At 41.8% G+C, this 19,814-nt stretch overlaps 1 protein-coding gene across 1 annotated transcript in view; it reads left to right on the top strand.

The window, feature by feature from the left end:
• The window catches only part of SLC26A7 (solute carrier family 26 member 7), a 148,899-nt gene that overhangs the window by 47,862 nt on the left and 81,223 nt on the right, over positions 1-19,814 (top strand). The window contains exons 4-5 of the mRNA XM_075549502.1: positions 4,046-4,218; positions 16,351-16,515. Coding sequence (XP_075405617.1) covers positions 4,046-4,218; positions 16,351-16,515 — 338 coding nt within the window. The remainder of the gene's footprint in view (positions 1-4,045; positions 4,219-16,350; positions 16,516-19,814) is intronic.

Genomic DNA, 19,814 nt, shown 5'->3' with positions numbered 1-19,814 from the left:
TCAGCTTCTCATTTTTTCTTCCTCCCTCTCCCACCCTCCCTTCCGCATGAACCCTTGATAATTTATAACTTATTATTATTTTTCATGTCTTACACTGACTGATGTCTCCTTTCACCCATTTTTCTGATGTCTGTCCCCCTGGGAAGGGGTTATATGTAGATCATTGTGATTGGTTCCCTCCTCCCCACCATCTTCCCTACCCTTCCTAATATGGCTACTCTCAATATTGGTCCTGAGGAGTTTATATGTCCTAGATTCCCTGTATTTCTAGCTCTTAATTGTACCCATGTACATGCTCTGGTCTAGCTGGATTTGTAAGGTAGAATTGGGGTCACCATAGTGTGGTGGAGGAAGCATTAAGGTAGCAGAAGGACATTGGACTTCTATTCAAGTACTCCCTCAATGCAAGAACACTTTGTTCTAATAACCTGGCATTCCATGATGCTCACCTTCCCGACATGATTGCTGAAGACAAAGTGAGTGCATAAACAAATGTGGTGAAGAAAGCTGATGGTGCCCAGCTAGCAAAAGCTGTAACATCTGGGGTCTTAAAGGCTTGAAGGTAAACAAGCGGCCATCTAACTGAGAAGCAACAAAGCCCACATGAAAGAAGCACACCAGCCTGTGTGATCATGAGGTGTCCATAGCACCAGGTATCAGGCATCAAAGACCCAGAACAAAAATTCATATCATTGTGAATGAGGGGGAGTGTGAAGTGAAGACCCAAAGCCCATCTGTAGGCAATTGAACATCCCCTTCCAGAAGGATCAGCATAGCACCACTGAAACCTTAATGCCTTCTTGCCAGGTTACATAAGATAGTGGAGGGAGTGTGGGGTGGAGTGAGGGAGCTGATTGTAAAGATCTGCATGTGCCCTCCTCTCTGGGGGATGGACAGCAGAGGGTGGGTGAAGGGATACATCGGACAGTATGGGATGTGATAAGATAATGATGATTTATAGATTGTCGGGGTTCGTGGGAGAGGGAAAGGAGGGGAAAAGGGTGGAGGGCTGATGCCAAGGGCTTGTGGAGAGCGGGTGTTTTGAGAATGACGAGGGCAATGAATGTGGGAATGTGCTTGACTCGGTTGATGTATGTGTGAATTGTGGTGGGAGTTGTATGAGCCCCCAATGGAATAATTAAAAAATAGTCATGGGTTGTGGGTTATATGACATGGTATTATTGGAAGACTAGTAATTCTGCCTCTTACTTTGGTACATGAACTTTCTCAAACAGAAATTAACTCATCAATAGTATTTCATTTATGTACTTTAGGCAGAAAGAGCCCTTGTGGAGCAGCAGTTAGTTAAACAATTGGCTGCCAGTTGAGAGGTCAGTGGTTTGAAGCCACCGGCTACTTCATGGGAGACAGATGTGGAAGTTCGCTTCCATAAAGAGTACAGCTTTGGATATCATATGGGCCATTTGTACTCGGTCCTGCAAAGTCCTATGAGTCGGAATCGCCTCCATGACAGTGGGCTAACTGTGTCATTAGACCAGGGTCACTAGGTACCTGTCAATTACAGCACTGTGTCTGAAAGAGTGGTTCATGGACCTCGCAGCATTAGTTTTCTGGAAACATCTCAGAAAGGAAACATCCTGGCTCCTTGGCTAGTCATACAGAATCAGGATCAGCTTTTTCTTTTCTTTTTTTAAAACCATTTTATTGGGGGCTCATACAACTCTTATTACAATATATCCATCTATCCATTGTGTACAGCACATTTATACATTTGCTGTTATCATCATTCTCAAGACATTTGTTTTCTACTTGAGCCCTTGATATCAGCTCCTCATTTTCCCCTCGCTCTCCCATGAATCCTTGATAATTCATAAATCTTTCTTATTTTGTCAAAGCTTACACTGTCCGACATCTCCCTTCACCCACCTTTCTGTTGTCCATCCCCCAGGGAGGAGGTTATATGTACATCCTTGTAATAGGCTCCACCTTTCTACCCCACCTTCCCTCCACCCTCCCAGTATCACCACTCTCAGCACTGGTCCTAAAAGGTATCGTCTGTCTTGGATTCCCTGTGTTTCCAGTTACTATCTGTACCAGTGTACATCCTCTGGTCTAGCCAGATTTGTAAGGTAGAATTGGGATCATGATAGTGGGGGGAGGAAGGAATTAAGAACTAGAGGAAAGTTGCATGTTTCATTGTTGCTACCCTGCACCCTGACTGGCTCCTCTCCTCTCTGTGACTGTTCTGTAAAGGGCTGTCTAGTTGCTGACAGATGGGCTTTGGGTCTCCACTCTGCATTCACCCTCATTTACAATCATATGATTTTTTTGTTCTTTGATGCCTGATACATGATCCCTTTGATACCTCATGGTCACACAGGCTCGTGTGCTTCTTTATGTTTGCTTTGTTACTTTCAGTTAGATGGCCACTTGTTTACCTTCAAGCCTTTAAGACCCCAGGCACTGTATCTTTTGATAGCCAGGTACCATCAGCTTTCTTCACTACATTTGCCTATGCACACATTTGTTTTCAGTGATCACGTTGGAAAGGTGCATCATGGAATGCCAATTTAATAGAACAAAGTGTTCTTGCATTGAGTAAATACTTGAATGGGGATCCAATGTTAATCTGCTGCCTTAATACTAAACCTATAAATATATGAATGTAGATCTATTTCCCCACCATCCTATATAAATATATTTGCATATGTAAATGCCTGTATTTAGACCTCTATAAATGCCCTTTGTCTCCTATTTCTTTTTTCTATTTCCTTCTACTTTCCTCTTGATATGTCCCACTATCATGCTCAGCCTTCATTTGGGTTTCAGTAATTTCTCTCGTTACATTGCCCTTGCGGAATCCCTACCAGGCCCATGTCTCTCTCCGATCACTGTGCCATAAGGCTGGAAATTAACAGAAAGATGGTGAAGAAAACAAGGGCAAACAATTAGAGGATGAACAATTCTCTATTGAAAAAGGAATGGGTATTGACCCAGATCAGAGATGAAATCAGGATCAGCTTTTTCATGAGGCATTTTGCTTACCCAGTACTTTCTTGAAGTACATCATTATTTAATGTTGTCCTCATGCAGCCCTCCTAAATGGGCATTATGAGCTACCTATTTAGGTGAAAACCAAGCTGCAGAATTCAGAAAGGTTTCTTGAGATCACCAATTGAACTCACAGGTGCACAGATTACAGCCCACGTGTGGCCAAATCTGAAGACCAAGCTTTTCCTGATTTGTACCAGGCTGCTGAAGAACGCACTTTTATTTTGAGTGGACAAGAATGGAGAAAAGCACAATAATGAATTAAGAGTTTTTGGAGACTATTGTTTCCAAATTATCCTGCCCCCTAATTTCCTTAACTGTTTTCACAATACTTAAATAATTTTATGCCATTAGCAAGAACCAGATAAAATTGTTTTAGTACGGAACCCAACGCAGTTCCTCTTTTAAACAAATCATGCAAAAGAAAAGCAAAACTAATTTCCCCAATAAATCACAATTACTTTAAGATGGCAAAAATATATAACTTGGTACTCTGGTGCATGCCTAAGTGCACATGTGCATAAGTCATGCTATCTTCTTGGTATGAGTGTAGACGTTTTACTGGTTGCCTGGTTCTAAAGTCCCCTGTATGATAAGACTCACAGCAACCTTAGGCGTCACAGTGGGGCTGCTCCGCAGGGCTTCTCCGTAGAGGCTGCACATCCTTATGGGAGCTACCCATCCCGTCTTCCTCGCAAGAAGTGGCTGGTAGTTTTGAACAGCTGATCTTTCAGTTGGAAGCTCAATGCTTAACCCAGTGCACCACCAGAGCCCTGAGTCCAAAGATAATAGAGAAAATGTCTGGCACAGAGGGAATATCAAGAAGGTGTGTGTGGTCGTATGTTGATTGAAATGATTTATATGTAGCTCTGTTTATTTAGTGGAGTGTGATAAAGCTTAGGAATGAAGAGGCGAGTATCTATAATACCTCTATTTGTTTTGACGTCACGGATTCAACTTAAACGGTGGCTTCCAACATCTTATGCTCAGTTTTGTTTTTCTAACCGAACACCCTCTTTACCTTTTTTGGTAGGTACCTTTGCTTTAACATCCTTAATATCGGCCAATGCAGTGGAACGGCTTGTCCCTCAGAGCAGCCAGAACCTCAGCACACAGAGTAACAGCAGTGTGCTGGGCTTATCTGAATTTGAGATGCAAAGGGTCGGTGTGGCAGCAGCAGTTTCCTTCTTGGGAGGAGTGATCCAGGTAAGTCAGATAGAGGCTGGGGAATAAACAAAGGGGCAAACAGCTGCAAAGCAAAAGCAACTCGGTGTTTTATTTCACGTGTTTGTCCAGGTGGTTATGGGAATACTGTCTACTGCGTAGAGTAGGTAGTCACCCTCTAATTATCGCTTGAGTGATATACCTAGAATCAGTATGTGACATTATTGGGTGAGCTTTCATGTAAGGTACTGAGACAGTCCTTGGACCTACAGTGATCAGGTAGACACTTTGGAATGTTACAAGAGAAGATGGAACGATGTTTCTAGATTCCTTACCAATCTATGGCCGTGAGCTTGAGTTATTTTAACCCATTTTCAGAGTCTCAGGGTGATACGAATGGTTTACATGCATGGCTGCTAACTGAAGAGTTGGAGGTTAGAGTCCAACCAGATGTAGCTTGACGGAACAACCTAATAGAATGATTCTAAAAAATCAGCCCTTGAGTGCTCTTTGGTGGACAGTTCTACCCTGAGGAACGTGGCTTGCTAGAGATCAGAATCCGCTCAGCTTGCAACTGGTTCGCCGGTTGTTAAGACTGCATTATTTCACCACCCACCGGAGTGCTAGGGGCTCTTAGTGTGTGCCATGGACTTGCTGTATTGTACCTGAGATTATGGTCCTTTTAAGCAGCTTTATCCTTTCCAGAACAATCACCGACTTCACTCTGGAAAGACAGGAAGCCCGTCTAAAAGCTCATCATAACTCACTGTCTCACGGTCATGGTGATCAGGAAATGATTACGCTGCTTAGTCGAAAATTCTACAGCTGTAATCTGTACTTTGGTGAATACGTCTGCCCCATTGCATGTCAAGTTTCATTCTAAGTGTGCTGCAAGCATGAATACGTTCAATACTCATCAACATTTTAATAAAGATCGATAGATGAATGGATGGATCGATAGATGAAGGAAGATGAAAACCAGTTGCCCTTAAGTTGACTCTGACTCATGGTGATACCACGTGAATGAGAATAGTAGTGGTTCCACAGGGCTTTTAGTGGCTGCTATTTCTAGACATAGATTATAAGACTGTCTTCTGTTCCTTCTGGATAGACTTAAACCTCCAACTTTTTCGTTAGCAGTCAAGTGCATTAACCAGAAACTCGTCACAGTACTAAAAATGTAAAGTGCCCCACAGTTTTCAGAGTAGGATGTGAACTCAGTGCCGACTCTATTAGGGGCTGCTCTACATTGCTCTCTAATATTTTCTAAATTACTCTTGTGAAAGGAGAGAGCTTCTAGGACTAGGAATCGTGTTAGTTCTTGTCTACGTTTCACCTTTTGATAGCAGCAGCAGTGTAGACATTAGCTACATCTCTTACAGCAGGGCTGGCTTCTGGACTATATATCTTCCTTCTAGTCTTCTATGTAGATGGCTCCTTCTTGTCATTGAAGGTGCAACTCAAGTATCATGATTTCAAAGAATCATTTACTGGCATCTTTGGATGTGTTATAAGCGATACCTCTCCTGGGGTCCCATAGGATGCAGTGCATGCCCTTCACTAGAAGACTTCTCAATGTACAAGGACATAATCTTTTTACATAGTTTCTAGACTGTGAGCCTCTGTAGGAAAGAGAATATGTATAGTTCTAGCAGCTGGTGCTTGATGACTGTGAGTCAAAGAAATCAAATCGGAAAAAGTGAATAAAATGCTAGTGTGTCACTAGAGTGAACAACTAAAACTAAGTGTTGTTTTTTTTTCACTTTTTCAGAGTTGCCCCTTACTCCCTCTAATCCATCTGCCTCCCTCCAGTATGTAGGAAAGTTGTTTCTATCTATTTAAACGAATTCTTAATGAAAAATGAATAAGAAAACTTACATTTTTCAAAGTTGCTCACCAATTTTGCTATCCAGCTCCCATATGGTGTGACCTAATCAACGACCTCTTCCACTTTTCCCCATCCCCACTCTGCGTAACATAGGAACACAGCTACTTCAATCCTAGTTCCTTTATGTCATTTAATAAGGCGGGGAAATCAAATTGGTTTTTAACCCTGTAGGGCTGACTCTCATTGGCTAGATTTTTTTCTCTCGAAAGGTCCAGGACCCAAGAAGACTGTGACGCTCCTTTCAACTACATAATCCCAAAGGAAGCTTTTCTTAAGGACAGTGAACTTCAGACATGAAAAAAAAATCAAGGGTGAAATCGTGTTTATTTTCGAAGCCCATCATTAGTTCGCCTCCTGTGGATAACCACGCAGGGTGCACTTCTCTGTCCTCCATTCCTCTTATACAGTTTGCATTCCTTTGTCCTTTTTCCTTTAGCGAGTCCTTGTATCATAACCATGGAAATTGCCATTCGTTCCACAGTCTAGCATTTGATAAACCCTGCACGTACAGTACATTTCTTGGCACCTTAGGTGTTTAATATATGTAAGGGGAGGTGATGTCACTCACTTGTACAAAACTCCTTTTCATTTCCTTTAAGGTGATCTGTAATCTGCTTTAAAAAATGTTTCCTTTGTTTTCTAGGACTGCTTTTGGAGGAGTTGGGTTCCTTTTAAGCCAGCAACTTAATTCCTCTGGGTCATGGCAAACATTAAGCTAGCAACTAGAATTCCCCTGGGTCACGGCAAAATGTTAGCTCGCAGTATTCCCTGCTCACTTGGCACTGTTCCTATTCTTTATGTTTGCATATTTTTCTTGGTGGCAGGAACAGCCTGCTGCAAAGAGGCCAATCATTCTGAGACAGGAACGTGGTGGAGTAACGTGGTCTACCATGTATCACTAGACAAGAGCCGACGGGGAACCGAGTGTGCTCCTAGGGATGCTGGACTGAAGGCCAGGGTACGAGGAATCTCATTATCTTTGGAATGTTGCTGTACTCAGGTTGTGCTGACTGCTCCAGATCCACTCCACACATATCTAATTGCTTTACTGGTGGCCAGTTCATGTCAGAAAGAGTTTACTGGTTTTCTTGTTGAACAGGTTTTATGAGAACTGCATGGCTTTATGCATTTTTTCCTTTCCATTCTGACACGAACCTTAGGAGTGGCATAAATCACTTATTACTTTATAGCAGCAGTTCTCAACCTGTGGGTCATGTCCCCTTTCACAGGGGTCACCTGATTCATAACAGTAGCAAAATGACAGTGATGAAGTATCAATGAAAATAATTTTATGGGGGGGGGGTTCACCTCAACATGAGAAACTGTATGAAAGGGTTGCGGCCTCAGGAAGGTTGAAAGCCACTGCTGTATAGGAAAGTGTTCACAGGGATTAGTATTGTTCCAGGGTGCCTTGCTAAGTGGGATTGTCTCACCATGCAAGCCATTAGTGTGACTTACTGTCACACATGTACTCTCTTTGAACCCCAGCAGCCTAGTGATCCTTTGTTGTTGTTGTTGTTGTTATATGCCATCAAGTTGGTTCTATTCATAGCATCCTTAGGAGACACAGAACAAAACATTGCCTGGTGCTGGGCCCACCTCACAATTGTCATGCTTGAGCCGATTGTTGCAGGCACTGAATCAGTCCAGCTTGTTGAGAGCCTTCCTCCTTTCCCTGCCCCTCTACTTCACCAAGTGTGCTGTCCTTCTCCAGGGAGCGGCTCTTCTTAGCAATCTGCCCAAAGTACATGAGCTAAAGTCTTGCCATGCTCACTTCTAAGAAGCATCCCAGCTATACTTCCAAGACTGATTTGTTTTCCTTCTGGCAGCTCGGGGTTCTTTCATTCATCTTTGATCAGACCGTAATGCAAATGCATCAGTTCTTCTGCAGAAGTCCACGCTCACTGTCCCGCTGCCATAGGCATGTAGAGTGAGAATACCAGGGTGTGGGTCTGCTATGTGTTAGTCCGCAAAGGGACATCTCTGTTCCTGAACACGTTAAAGAAGCCTTGTGCTGCAGATTTGCCCAAAGCAATAAATAGTTCCTCTGATATCTTACCCGCTGCTTCCATGAGTGTTGATTGTGGATCCAAGTAAAATGAAATCCTTGACAACTTCACTCTTTTCACTGTTTATCATGTTTGTTGTCTACTGATTTGACCCGTCCCGTGGGTCATCAACAGCATGGGTACCTGAAAGAGGGACTGGGAATGAAGATGGGCAAGAGACGCAGAGAATGGAGACAAGACAGGAGTCTGATCAAGTCTTGTTTACTGAGCTGAGAGCAGAGGCTTAAATAGCCAGCGAAGGGCGGGCACCATTACGTCATATGGAAACAATGTATAGCTGGGGTAGCCAATAGTCACGCACCTGCCATATGGCGGCGATTGTGCTCAAACCAGTCCGCATGCTAATGAGGTGTACCGGGGGCCTGGCAGAAGTGCCGCCAGGTGTGTGTGTTGACCAATGAGAGTAGCGGCTGCTAGCAATTGAGCACCAGTCCTAACAAAGGTTAACTAACTAATGACCGCAGGGGAAACAAGGGCAGGAGACCACTAGGCACGATTTATATGACAGAAAACCGAGAGTAAATACATGAAGGTTGTATATGGCTTTTGATCCAGGGCTGAGGGACATGCAGTTCCCTACACTGGTTCAGTTGTATTTTTGTTTTCTTTACATGGAATTGTGATCTATTTGGAAACCTGTATATTATGTCTTCCTCAGTAAGTGCTTCTAGCCCTCTTCACTTTCAGTAAGCAAGGTTGTGTTATCGGCATGTTGTCATTTGTTAGTGGACCTTCCTCCAATCCTGATGCCATATTCTTCTTTACATAACCTAGCTTCTCAAATTATTTGCTTAGCATGAAGATTGAATAATATTGAAAGACTACAGCCTTGACACACCATCCTGATTTCAAACCATGCAGAACCCCCTGTTCTGTTCAAATGACTGCCTCTCAGTCTAAGTCAGTGGTTCTCAACCTTCCTAATGCTGTGGCCCTTTAGTACAGGTCCTTATGTTGTAGTGACCCCAAACTTTAAATTATTTTCATTGCTACTTCATAACTGTCATTTTGCTACTGTTATGAATTTGGTGAACCCTGCGAAAGGGTTGTTTGACCTCCAAAGGAGTCGCGAACCACAGGTTGAGAACCGCTGGTCTACGTGAAAGCTCTCCTGAACATTAATATGTGTTATGGAATTCCAATTCTTCATAGTATTATCCATAGTTAGTTATGATCCACACAGCCAAATGCCTTTGCATAATCAATAAAACAGAAATAGACATCTTTCTGGTGTTCTCTGCTTTCAGCCAACCTTTGTCTAAAGTCAACAATGATACCCCTTGTTCTTTGTTGTATTCTGAGCCCAGCTTGACTTTCTGGGAGGTCTCTGTCAGTGTACTGCTGCAGCAATGTTTGAATTATCTTCAGTAAGATTTTACTTGCATATGATATTAATGATATGATTCAATATTTCCCAATGTACTTCATTGGATCACCTTTCTTGGAAAGAGTCACACATATTGGGTAGCTGGGAAGCTGCCTTCAAAATTTCTTTACAGACTCACGAGTGCTTCCTGCAGTGCATCAGTGCATCGACACAGTCAGTTGATATTCTGTTCATTCCTGAGCCCTTGTTGGTCACTGATGCCTTTGGTGAAGGTTGGCCTTTTCCCTTCGATGCGAGCAGTTCTTGATCATAGTCTACCTCTTCAGATGGTTGTATGTTGACCCATTTTTGGTTCAGGGTCTTAGTGTATTTCTTACATATTACTTAGATGCTTACTGTGTCATTCATTATTATTGTAACTTAAGGCTTGAATTGTTTCTCCATTTCTTTTGGTTTGAGATACGCTGAGTGTGTTCTCTCTTTAGGGTTCCTAACCTCAGCTTTTTATTTTATTGGAATGTGTTACTTTGTCCTTCAAGCTGCCTTTTGAAAATTTCTATTCAACCCTTTCACTTTATTATTTCTTCTACTAACATTAATTACCCTACATTCAAGAGCAAGTTTCAAAGACTCTTCTGACATCTAGTTTGGTCTTTTCTTTTTCCCTATTCTGGTTTTTTTTTTTTTGAGGGGGGGTGGGGGGATTTTTCAAAGTCACAATTTTGCTCTCTTAAACTTTGTTTAATTTTATTCAACTTCAACCTGAACTTGCATATTTGCAATAGACATGAAGTCTATTCCACAGTCAGCCTCCAGCTTTGTTTCAGCTGACGATTCTGAGCTTCCCTATTGTCAGTTTCCACACATGTGGCCAATTTGATTTCCTTGTATTACGTCTGACAAGGACTGTACTCTTCTACCATTTTGGTTCGCTGTGGTTGCTCGGGTGTTGCTGTGATGCTGGAAGCCATACTACCAGTCTTTCAAATACCAGCAGGGTGATCCATAGGTTTCAGCCGAGCTGCCAGACTAAGAATCGAGTAGGAGCAAGGAATAGGCCATTCGCTATTAAGGAGTTAACCATTGAAAACCTTACGAATATCAGTGGGCATTGCTTACTATAGTGGCAGAAGGGAAGAAACTGAACTTATCAGATGGGTTGACACGAACATATGACAGAGGTATAGCTTTCTCCACACAGTCGAGTCAACCTTGATACGGTGCATGGTGCAAACGTTTCGGGACCTTCATCTGCAGATGGGATGTGCCTCAAAAAGAAGAACCTGCTAACACACTTGAATAATAAGAATGTGGAAAGTACAAAGTTTGAATCTAGGAACACTGAAAGTTTAATCCATAACAGTACTTAATTCTTTTGCTTAATTTTTTTCCAGATTTGACTATTGGAGGTGCTTTTCCTTTGTTTCTGTACCTATTGGATGTTGGAGCACCACTGTGTTTTGAGTGCTTCTTTCCTTCTTGGTTCCACAAGATTGAATAGGCCACATGTTTATGACTTCACTACAAGGAACATTGACCCTTTGATTGGATAATAGAATTAGAAGTCACGCTCTTCATGCTACAAGTGCTCTGGGCAATCGGAGAGCTGTGGCTTCTAAACTTTATATTACCCTCCTCCATATCTGTTGTTAATGCTATTATCATCATTTCAACTCTTTTTACAGGTGGGTTTAACTCATAAACTATGCCTCTGGCTTTGTATTTTGTACTAAGCCTGTGCTTAGCCTCTAATAGGTGTTCAGAAACTGAAATGATGTGTTAGCTTGTGCAAATATGCTGCACAAGACCTCATTTCACTGTTAAAGAGCAAAGATATCGCTTGTGGACTGTGATGTGTCTGACCCAAACCGTGGTACTTTCAATTAGCTCATATGCAGGTGGAAGCTATCTAATTGATAAGGAATATTGGATGAACACTGGTGCATTTTAATTATGGTTTTGGATACTATTAAAATGCTGTGAACTGCTAGAAGGAGAAACAAATCTACCTTAGAAAAATTACAGCCAGAATACTCCTTCCACTAAGATTTCATCTCATATATTTTGTATAGGCTATTAGGTAAGGTCAATCCCTGGACAAAGGAATCATGCTTTGTAAAGTAGAGAGTCAAAGAAAAAGAGGAAGACACTCAATGAGATAGATTGACATAGTGGCTGCAACAATAGGCCCAAGCATAACAATTGTGGTGATGTCACAGTGACAGTACAGATGATGTCTCTCTCTCACACACACACACACACACACACACACACACACACAGCCGTGTTTTGTCCTGTAGTTCTGGATTCATCTCAATGACATCTAACAACAGCAACTAGCATTCAATAAATATTGGTTGAATGGATAAATACACAATTTGTGATGCAATAAGAGTCTGGTTGTAGGCAAATATTCATACTATGAAAGGGATACTGTCTTCCTTCCATTTTCAAATTATGAGGTGGTCTCAGAAAGTTCATGGAAAAATGGAATTAAAAGATAATTCTTTTTTTCCCATGAAATTTTAAAAACCTTCTTGTAGCATTGTCTCCTTTTCACATTATTTAAAAAATATTTGAAGTCCATTTGCAAGAAATAAAATGAAATCTGAGAAACATTCAATTTATGTAGAACACATGGTATTTATATAAGCATTACCGAAGAGTATCATTTTAATGAGACTTGCCAATGTGTATCAGAGGTTTTCAGCATTATCCCAGAACATCACAATTACTACAACCAGCTGAAAAAATATTGTATGAATTTCAATTTCTCAGAGTGTTGCATGGCCAGAGTTTGACCATTGGCTTGCCAGATTACTTATCATCACTCAAATTATTAGTCAAAGAAGATGATGTAGTTGTTTATTAAGTCATTAACTTAAAGATATTCCTTCATATTGGTATAAAATTTGAATGCTGAGCCTCCAAGCAGTATTGGAGGATTCTCCTTGTATATAGTTCAGCTTCCTATTAAATCTGTTTCCATCTGTGGATCCTTTTTGCAAAGTTTTGTTGCTGTAGGTACTTACTACCCTCAATCTGTTAATCAGCCTCTGTGTGGTAGATCTGAACGTCCAGGGGAATAAACCATTGGCTTTTCATTTGTGGGGCAAGGAGAGCTTTTAATTTAATTTTATTTCTTGCTTATGTTTCAGCCTCCGCCTTGGGTGATGAGGAATATTGTCATATAGCAGAGAGTGTCTTCTCACTGAAACTTCACATGTTTGTAATCATGCTTCATGTGCACGGTGGTTTACAGCAGGCTGTGTCTCAAGGGGCTTGGCAATCTTTCAGAGTCAAGAATTCTCTATTTCACAGATATACTTTGGGTTGGAAGATGTTTTGAAAGCATAAGCATGTATACAAACACATATCAATCATATTTTGAGTTTTTGGAAAATTCTAAAGGAGGATGCTCTGTCATTTTTTATTTCTGTATCTGTATCCATATTTTCAACACTTTGAAATGATTGAGCCACTTATATATATATCGATTTATATATCATACTTTTTGTTGACCCTTCCATCTTTAATATTTAAGTTGTAGAAATGACACAGAAGCTCCTATTTAGAGATAATGGGTTAGATGGAACTGGCGGACCACTTCAAGTTAGGTAGCCTTCGGTCCCTGGCACAACAAATCAGTAATTCTTCTAAGTTGGAGCTGGTATTTTGGACACAAACAAGCAAATGACAGAAGGTAATATGATGTTTTATATGAGACCTCATAAATGAGTTTGTGTCTCATAATAAATGAAGGTTGCTTGGCATATGGAGAACTTTCCATCTTTCAGCAGTTACATATATGTAAACAGGTTCTACAAAGGTGTCTATTGCTTGTATATATACTACATTTTAATTGAAATGAAATCCAACTTTGATGTTCATTTTACCAAAATAGTATGCCTGTGAGAGTTAATGCCCCAACTGAAAAGGCATGTGCTAGTAGAGAGACCCTTGTGAGAACAGGTTCAATGTGTTTCTTAACGGAAAGAGTTCCCAGTGTGGAAAACCATGCTGTATATTAAAGTCTGACCAAGAGATCAGTGTGTTCTGCTTGTGCCCACACTATTGCTTTTGTGTCATTAATTTCCCCCGAATATTTCTTCTCCAGCACACTGACACATAGTTCCTGAAAAACACGAGTAGCAAAGGCTACTGCTTTGGCATCCTATGCTGGCGGCAACAAATCGACACGTTTCTAACAGATTACCAAATTTCCACATTGGCAACCCCTATTGTTTTCTTTGCTGTGTGTAAAACAGAAGGGTGCTGGTATGCTGCAAGCAATTCCAATGAAGTGTCTTCTCTAATGGTACATCCTGCCAAGTTTCCTTAAGTGGGGAAGGGTGGTCTGATCACTTTTACGTTCTCAAAACTGGTAGACGGCTTCATATCCATCCCCAAACTCAAGTCGATTCCAATTCATAGTGACCCTATATATAATCAGCTCCCAAACTTATTTAGCTGACTGCCCCCCCCCCCTTTCAGGAGGGAAAGCAAACATTACTCAGTGCCCCTGACAATGACAAATGTTTGTACTATAGCCTACAACCCAGGATAAAGTGGAGGTGTCTGCTTTCATTGCCCCTTTGGATCATTCCAGCACCCCCTCCCAGAGGACATATTACCCACTTTGGGAGACACTATGATATAGATTTCTTAAGACTAAATCTTTACGAGAACAGATAGCCCCTTCTTTCTCTGTGGAGGGTCTGATGGCTTTTGAACCACTGACCTTGCAATTAGTAGTCCGAGGCTGAATAAGATTTGTTCGACACCCTGTGATGTTCCTGTCCCTCCTGTACGCTACACAGTTGACAGATTTCAAAGTTCTTCTCTGCGCTATTTCATATACACCTTACACCACAACTCTGGCAGACAGCTAGGACAGACATCACTCTACCGGTTTTCACACAGCAAGTTTGAGAATTTCAATGTGTCTGTAGGCACACGCAGCTAGGCTGGAGTGGAGACTATGAGTAGAGGATAGGTTTTTCTACTCGAATCTAGGAAGCTCCAGTCTAAAATGTAGTTCCAGTTCAGAGCTTAATTACTTTGGGCCGAGAACCCTGCTTTGTAAGATGGCAACATGAAATGAATTTTGCAACTAATGTTCCAGTGGCAACAGGTAGCTCTTTACGTCTCTCATTTTCACCATTGTGCACTCTCAGTAGCAACCTCATTACAGTTTTTCCTTTAGATCTTTTTATAGTTGAGCTTATTTTACAACAAGAGTCTTAAGATCTGACCTACATATTAGAATGAACACATCACAGGGGTGCCACTCACCAGGCACAAACCATACTGGTTGACAGTGTGAGAGAGGGTAAGGCCAAAATAACTGGCTGTCCAAAATGTGTTCAGTGTTTTAGTAGACATTAATTATTTTTAATACAAAATATCCCCGCAGTTAGAAGAATAAAAACATTTTTGCGTGTGCCCTGTTTACATATATCAATATCCCCCCAAGGGGAAAACTCTATGCTAATTTGCTTTTTGAACCTTCAATGGGCTCTGCTCAGAGCTGTCACTGGTACCCAGTTATCATGATGCTTCTAGTCATGTGGTTCCCTTGGCGCGTTTCTAATCCCGTGGCTTACTGTTGTTTTCACTGCTGCTGGTATTTTCATAGTTGCTGATTTTGTCAAATTTCCTGGTGTTGTTGCTACAGTATTATGGTAGTTAGCATTTGTGAAACTGTATCAATAACTTTTGAAAATAAATCATAAGTTAAAAGTAGGACTTTAAAAAAAGGCTCCCACTCAGTTACTGATAATGCTGTCACCAATAGTGTTATCATCAATGACGAAAGACTTTACAAAGCCATTTTGATGTGAGTTCTCATAAAATCGAGGAAATTTATTTAAGCAAGAACCCTTTTTTTAAATCACATCTGACTCTCTGATTAAAAATGAAAATGAACATGACTAAGGATTCTGTAGGCCTGGCCTGTGGGGTGATCTATCTGAGGAGAGGTGGCAACGTGAATACCCATACACACTGACACCAGTCCGACTGACTCCACTGACATGCTAAGAAGCTGCGTCAGCTTGACCTACTTTGCTGTCTCTTCTGTGTACCCTCATGGATGTAATTTCCATGTTGCTCTCACAGATGCACTTTTTACAGTTTCTATGACTGAGTTTGCATAGTTGTATTAAGTCCAAGAATAGGTCATCCCCTAAACTTGTCTACTTGTTAGAAAAAAGGTGAGCAGAGAATGTGATTCTGATTCTTCTTGCCTTTTCCCAGCAGGGCTCAAAGCACAGGTTCTACTCAGTGATTTCTTTCTAGTCTCGGTTTTAAAAAATAGATTCCTCGGCTTCTTAAGAGATTTCTTTCCTCTATTTAGATTCTGTGCTCTTTTCTTTATATAGGAAACTCCTGATGTATAAATACTAAATATTGTTACTTAAAACTAGTCAAAATTTGATGTTCCCATTTCTCAGAACATGGGAGAAATCAGGGAATGGCTATTTTTTCAGGGATTTTGAGGTTCTAAGTATTTAAGAAATGATTTATTTCCTTTCTTTCTAGATTACCAATATGAGCATGCATATTTAACTTTTCTTCTGCAGAGTCTCATGTCAAATGCTTTGAGTATACTTTTCTTTCTTATAACACATGGACAGAGAAAAAGTAAGTAAAAATGTGCTAACAATTTTAAATGAGCCACTTCTTATACCCAGTAACATTAGGAAGATCTTGGAGTCTAGTAATATGCTCAAGAAAAACCAAGACGATACGCATCTACAATTTAAGAAATCTGCTTTGCATCCGTTCTGAGTGTGTAAAGTAAAAGTGAAACATTTTCAGATTTCATCTCCTTTAGTCCTTGGGAAATCCCTATGAAAGTAACCCTCTGACCGCCTTTGTCCTTTCAGCTGGTCATGTTTGTGCTACAGCTGGGCAGTGCCACCTTCCTCCTGACGGAGCCTGTCATCAGTGCAATGACCACCGGGGCTGCCACCCACGTTGTGACCTCGCAAGTCAAGTATCTCTTGGGGATGAAAATGCCATATATATCCGGGCCACTTGCATTCTTTTACGTGAGTGGTCCTGTGTCTTTGCTCTTTTAATCGTGTGTATGTTTCACAAAGTAGACTTTAAAAATAAATCATTTTATTGGGGGAGTAGAATTTGTTTAATTACAATACTGAGAGTTTTTTGGACAAAAGAAATTTTGCTTGTAATACAATCTTTTCGGCTATTTTAAAAGTGATTTCACATGTGGAGATAGTTTAGTGGTGTGAAATTTACTGATTTTAGAGCCTTTTAATTATGGACAATTGACTATGATGGTGGTAATACTTTCTTTCATAATAATCAATATCAAATGAGTTCCAAGAAGTTGGATATTGGAAAAATCCCAAGAGGCCAATGCTGGCAAGATGATAGTCTGCTCTGTCTTTCCCCTACTCTACCCTGGAGACTGTCCTCTCATGTCTCTGATTCTGTGAATTGCTGCAGTGTCACGCAGAATTCACGAAAGGTGGAGGAAAGGGATCACTGGTTGGTGGCTGCAGTTCAGTCCAAAGTCTGAAGGTTAGATGCTGGGGAGAGCCAGATGCTAGGACCATAGGTTGCGCTACACCTCTGGCTCTTGTCGGTAGTGAGCTCACACCCCTTGCTTCTCTGTTAACTCATATTTTACTCAGTGAGGTGGCATCTAAGGGAGACCTGTTTACAATTACTCAGGAAAACCCTATGCTTCTTCCCTCATCTCTTTCCAAACCATTCAGGGAAAGGTTTTTCGGTGGGAGTTACCCGGTGCAATCAAATCCCACCCAAGTAAGCACCTGGGGCCTCTGGAAAGATGTTTTCAGTAGGCCAGCAGTTCTCAACCTGGGGGTCGTGACCCCTTTGGGGGTTGAATGACCCTTTCACAGGGGTCGCCCGATTCATAACAGTAGCAGAATGACAGTTATGAAATAGCAACACAAATAATGTTATGGTTTGGGGTCAGCACAACATGAGGAACTATAGGACGATATTGATTCTGCAGCTCTGGAAGAGGGACATATTTGATCAGAGCACACGTATTTGATCAGAGCACACGGGAGCAGATGAAGGGGGAGGAGGAGAGAGTGGAGCACAGCTTGGTCCACCAGGCCGTGAGGATGATGTTCCTGACTAGAGCAGCCAGTCCACAGAGAGGACAACATGGCTGGCCCACTATGAGGCATGATGCCCCTCAATGGCTAAGGGCGATACAGGGGACAGCACCGGAGACACAGTGTGAGAATTGCTCCCGGCCTGATCCCACCACACCGAGGCAAAGCACTGGGGGAGTGCAGCGGAACAGCAAGGGAATGGAGCGGCAAGGTCCCCAGGGAATGCTGAAAGTGGACTTTGGGGCCAGGGTGTGGTGCCCCAACAGACTGGACTGGAAAACACTCCTAAAAGCCAACAAACGATCCTTAAACTAAAAAAAAAAGAAAGGTTGAGGATCCCTGCAACAGGCCCTGACCACCTGCTAATCTACATCCATGAGGGTTTTACCCAGAAGCAGGCTCTTTGCCCCTCGCTGTAGTAGCTCCACTGGATGTCAGGTTAACTAAGGCAACCGCTACGTGGAATGTGGTCTGATTCACACCCTCTACTGCAGTCAGAGGTCAACCTCACCCCATTCCTGTTTGTTAGCAGATAATGCCCTTCACAGCGGAACTGCAGCTCGGGGTGCATGAGAGCCAGAATTATATGTCACCTAAGGCAGTGGTTCTCAACCTCTAGATGCTGCGACCCTTTTGTACAGTTCCTCATGTGGTGGTGACCCCTCAACCATAAAATGATTTTCATTGCTACTTCATCACTGTCATTCTGCTACTGTTATGAATCGGGTGACCCCTGTGAAAGGGTCGTTCAACCCCCAAAGGGGTCACGACCCCCAGGTTGAGAACCGTTGACATAAGCAATTTTGGTCGTATTACTCAAGTACAAGTCATTGATATAATATGGGCATTATCTGAAAGAATAGCTTGCATTTGTTTATTTACTGTGAGGCAAATAGGTTTCTAGTTTCTATTGGGAGGTACCTACCTGATTTTGACCCATTGTAAGAATAGTTATTCTGCCACTTTTTTTTTTTTAGTATTGTAAACCTGGTGTGGGATCCAATCAGAGACTTGGTCAAATTAGTAATGGTAGCTCCAATCAGTCCTTAAAAACCAACTTCCTCTGAAAGAGCAATGTGTGGCCAGTGCCAACATATTATCCTAGAAACACTCCCTTGTTCTCGGTCTCCTCTTGAAGTTGACCTAAAATCCTTATCTTTTCTGGAGTTTCTTTTGATGCTTTATTAAAACAAAAAAGCAAAAACTCACTGCCGTTGAGTTGAGGCTCACCCTACAGGACAGGGGAGAACTGCCCCTTGGAGTTTCCAAGGCTGTAACTTTAAAAAAAAATTAAATTAAAAGATCATTTTATTGGGTGCTCTTACAGCCCTTATAACAATCCATACATCATTTGTATCAAGCATATCTGTACAGATGTTGTCATCATTATTTTCTAAACATTTGCCTTCTATTGAGCCTTTGGTATCAGCTCCTTTTTTTTGCCTTCCTCACCCTCTCCTCCCCTCGTGATCCCTGGATAAATGATAAATTTTCATATTGTACACTGACCGCTGTCAACCTTCCCCCATCATTTCAGTTGTTCACCCCCCGGGGGTACTGGTGTGGTGGTGGCTATCTGCCGATCATTGCCATCTGATCCCTCTTCCTTCTTCTCCCCACCTTCCCCCTACCCTCCTGATATCGTCACTCCCATTCCTGTTCCTGGATTCCGTGCGTCATGAACTCTTATCTCTTACCTGGACCTGGTCTAGCCTGCAGTGAAAGGCAGGGGTCATGACAGTGGAGGATGAGGAAGCCTCAAGGAACCAGAGGGATATTTTGTTTCATTGGTGCTATTCTGCACCCTGGTTGACACATCCCTTTCTTGTGATCCTTCTGTAAGCGATGTCCCGTTGTCTATAGATGGGTTTGGGGTCTCTGCTCCAACCCCCCTCGTTCTCAACAATATGTTTTTTGTTTGTTTGTTTGGTTTGGGTCTTTTGATGCCTGTTACCTGATCCCGCCAACACCTCGTGATCACATAGGATGGTGTGCTTCTTCCATGTGGGCTTGTTGCTCCTCTGTAACTCTTTCAGGGAGTGGACAGTCCAGACTTTCTCCTGAGGAGCAGGTGGTGGTTTTGAACTGCTGTTGTAGCCATTATGCCACCTGGGCTCCTGATGCTTAATTAGAGAACAATTTTCATATTAACTCCTTGAGGGCAACTCAACTTCATTTTATTTAACTTTTATGTATATATATATTTATATATAAATAACACTGATGTATTTGAT

Source organism: Tenrec ecaudatus, chromosome 5 (genome assembly GCF_050624435.1).
Source record: "Tenrec ecaudatus isolate mTenEca1 chromosome 5, mTenEca1.hap1, whole genome shotgun sequence".
NCBI lineage: Eukaryota > Metazoa > Chordata > Mammalia > Afrosoricida > Tenrecidae > Tenrec > Tenrec ecaudatus.
This window is presented reverse-complemented; position numbering and strand designations above follow the sequence as displayed.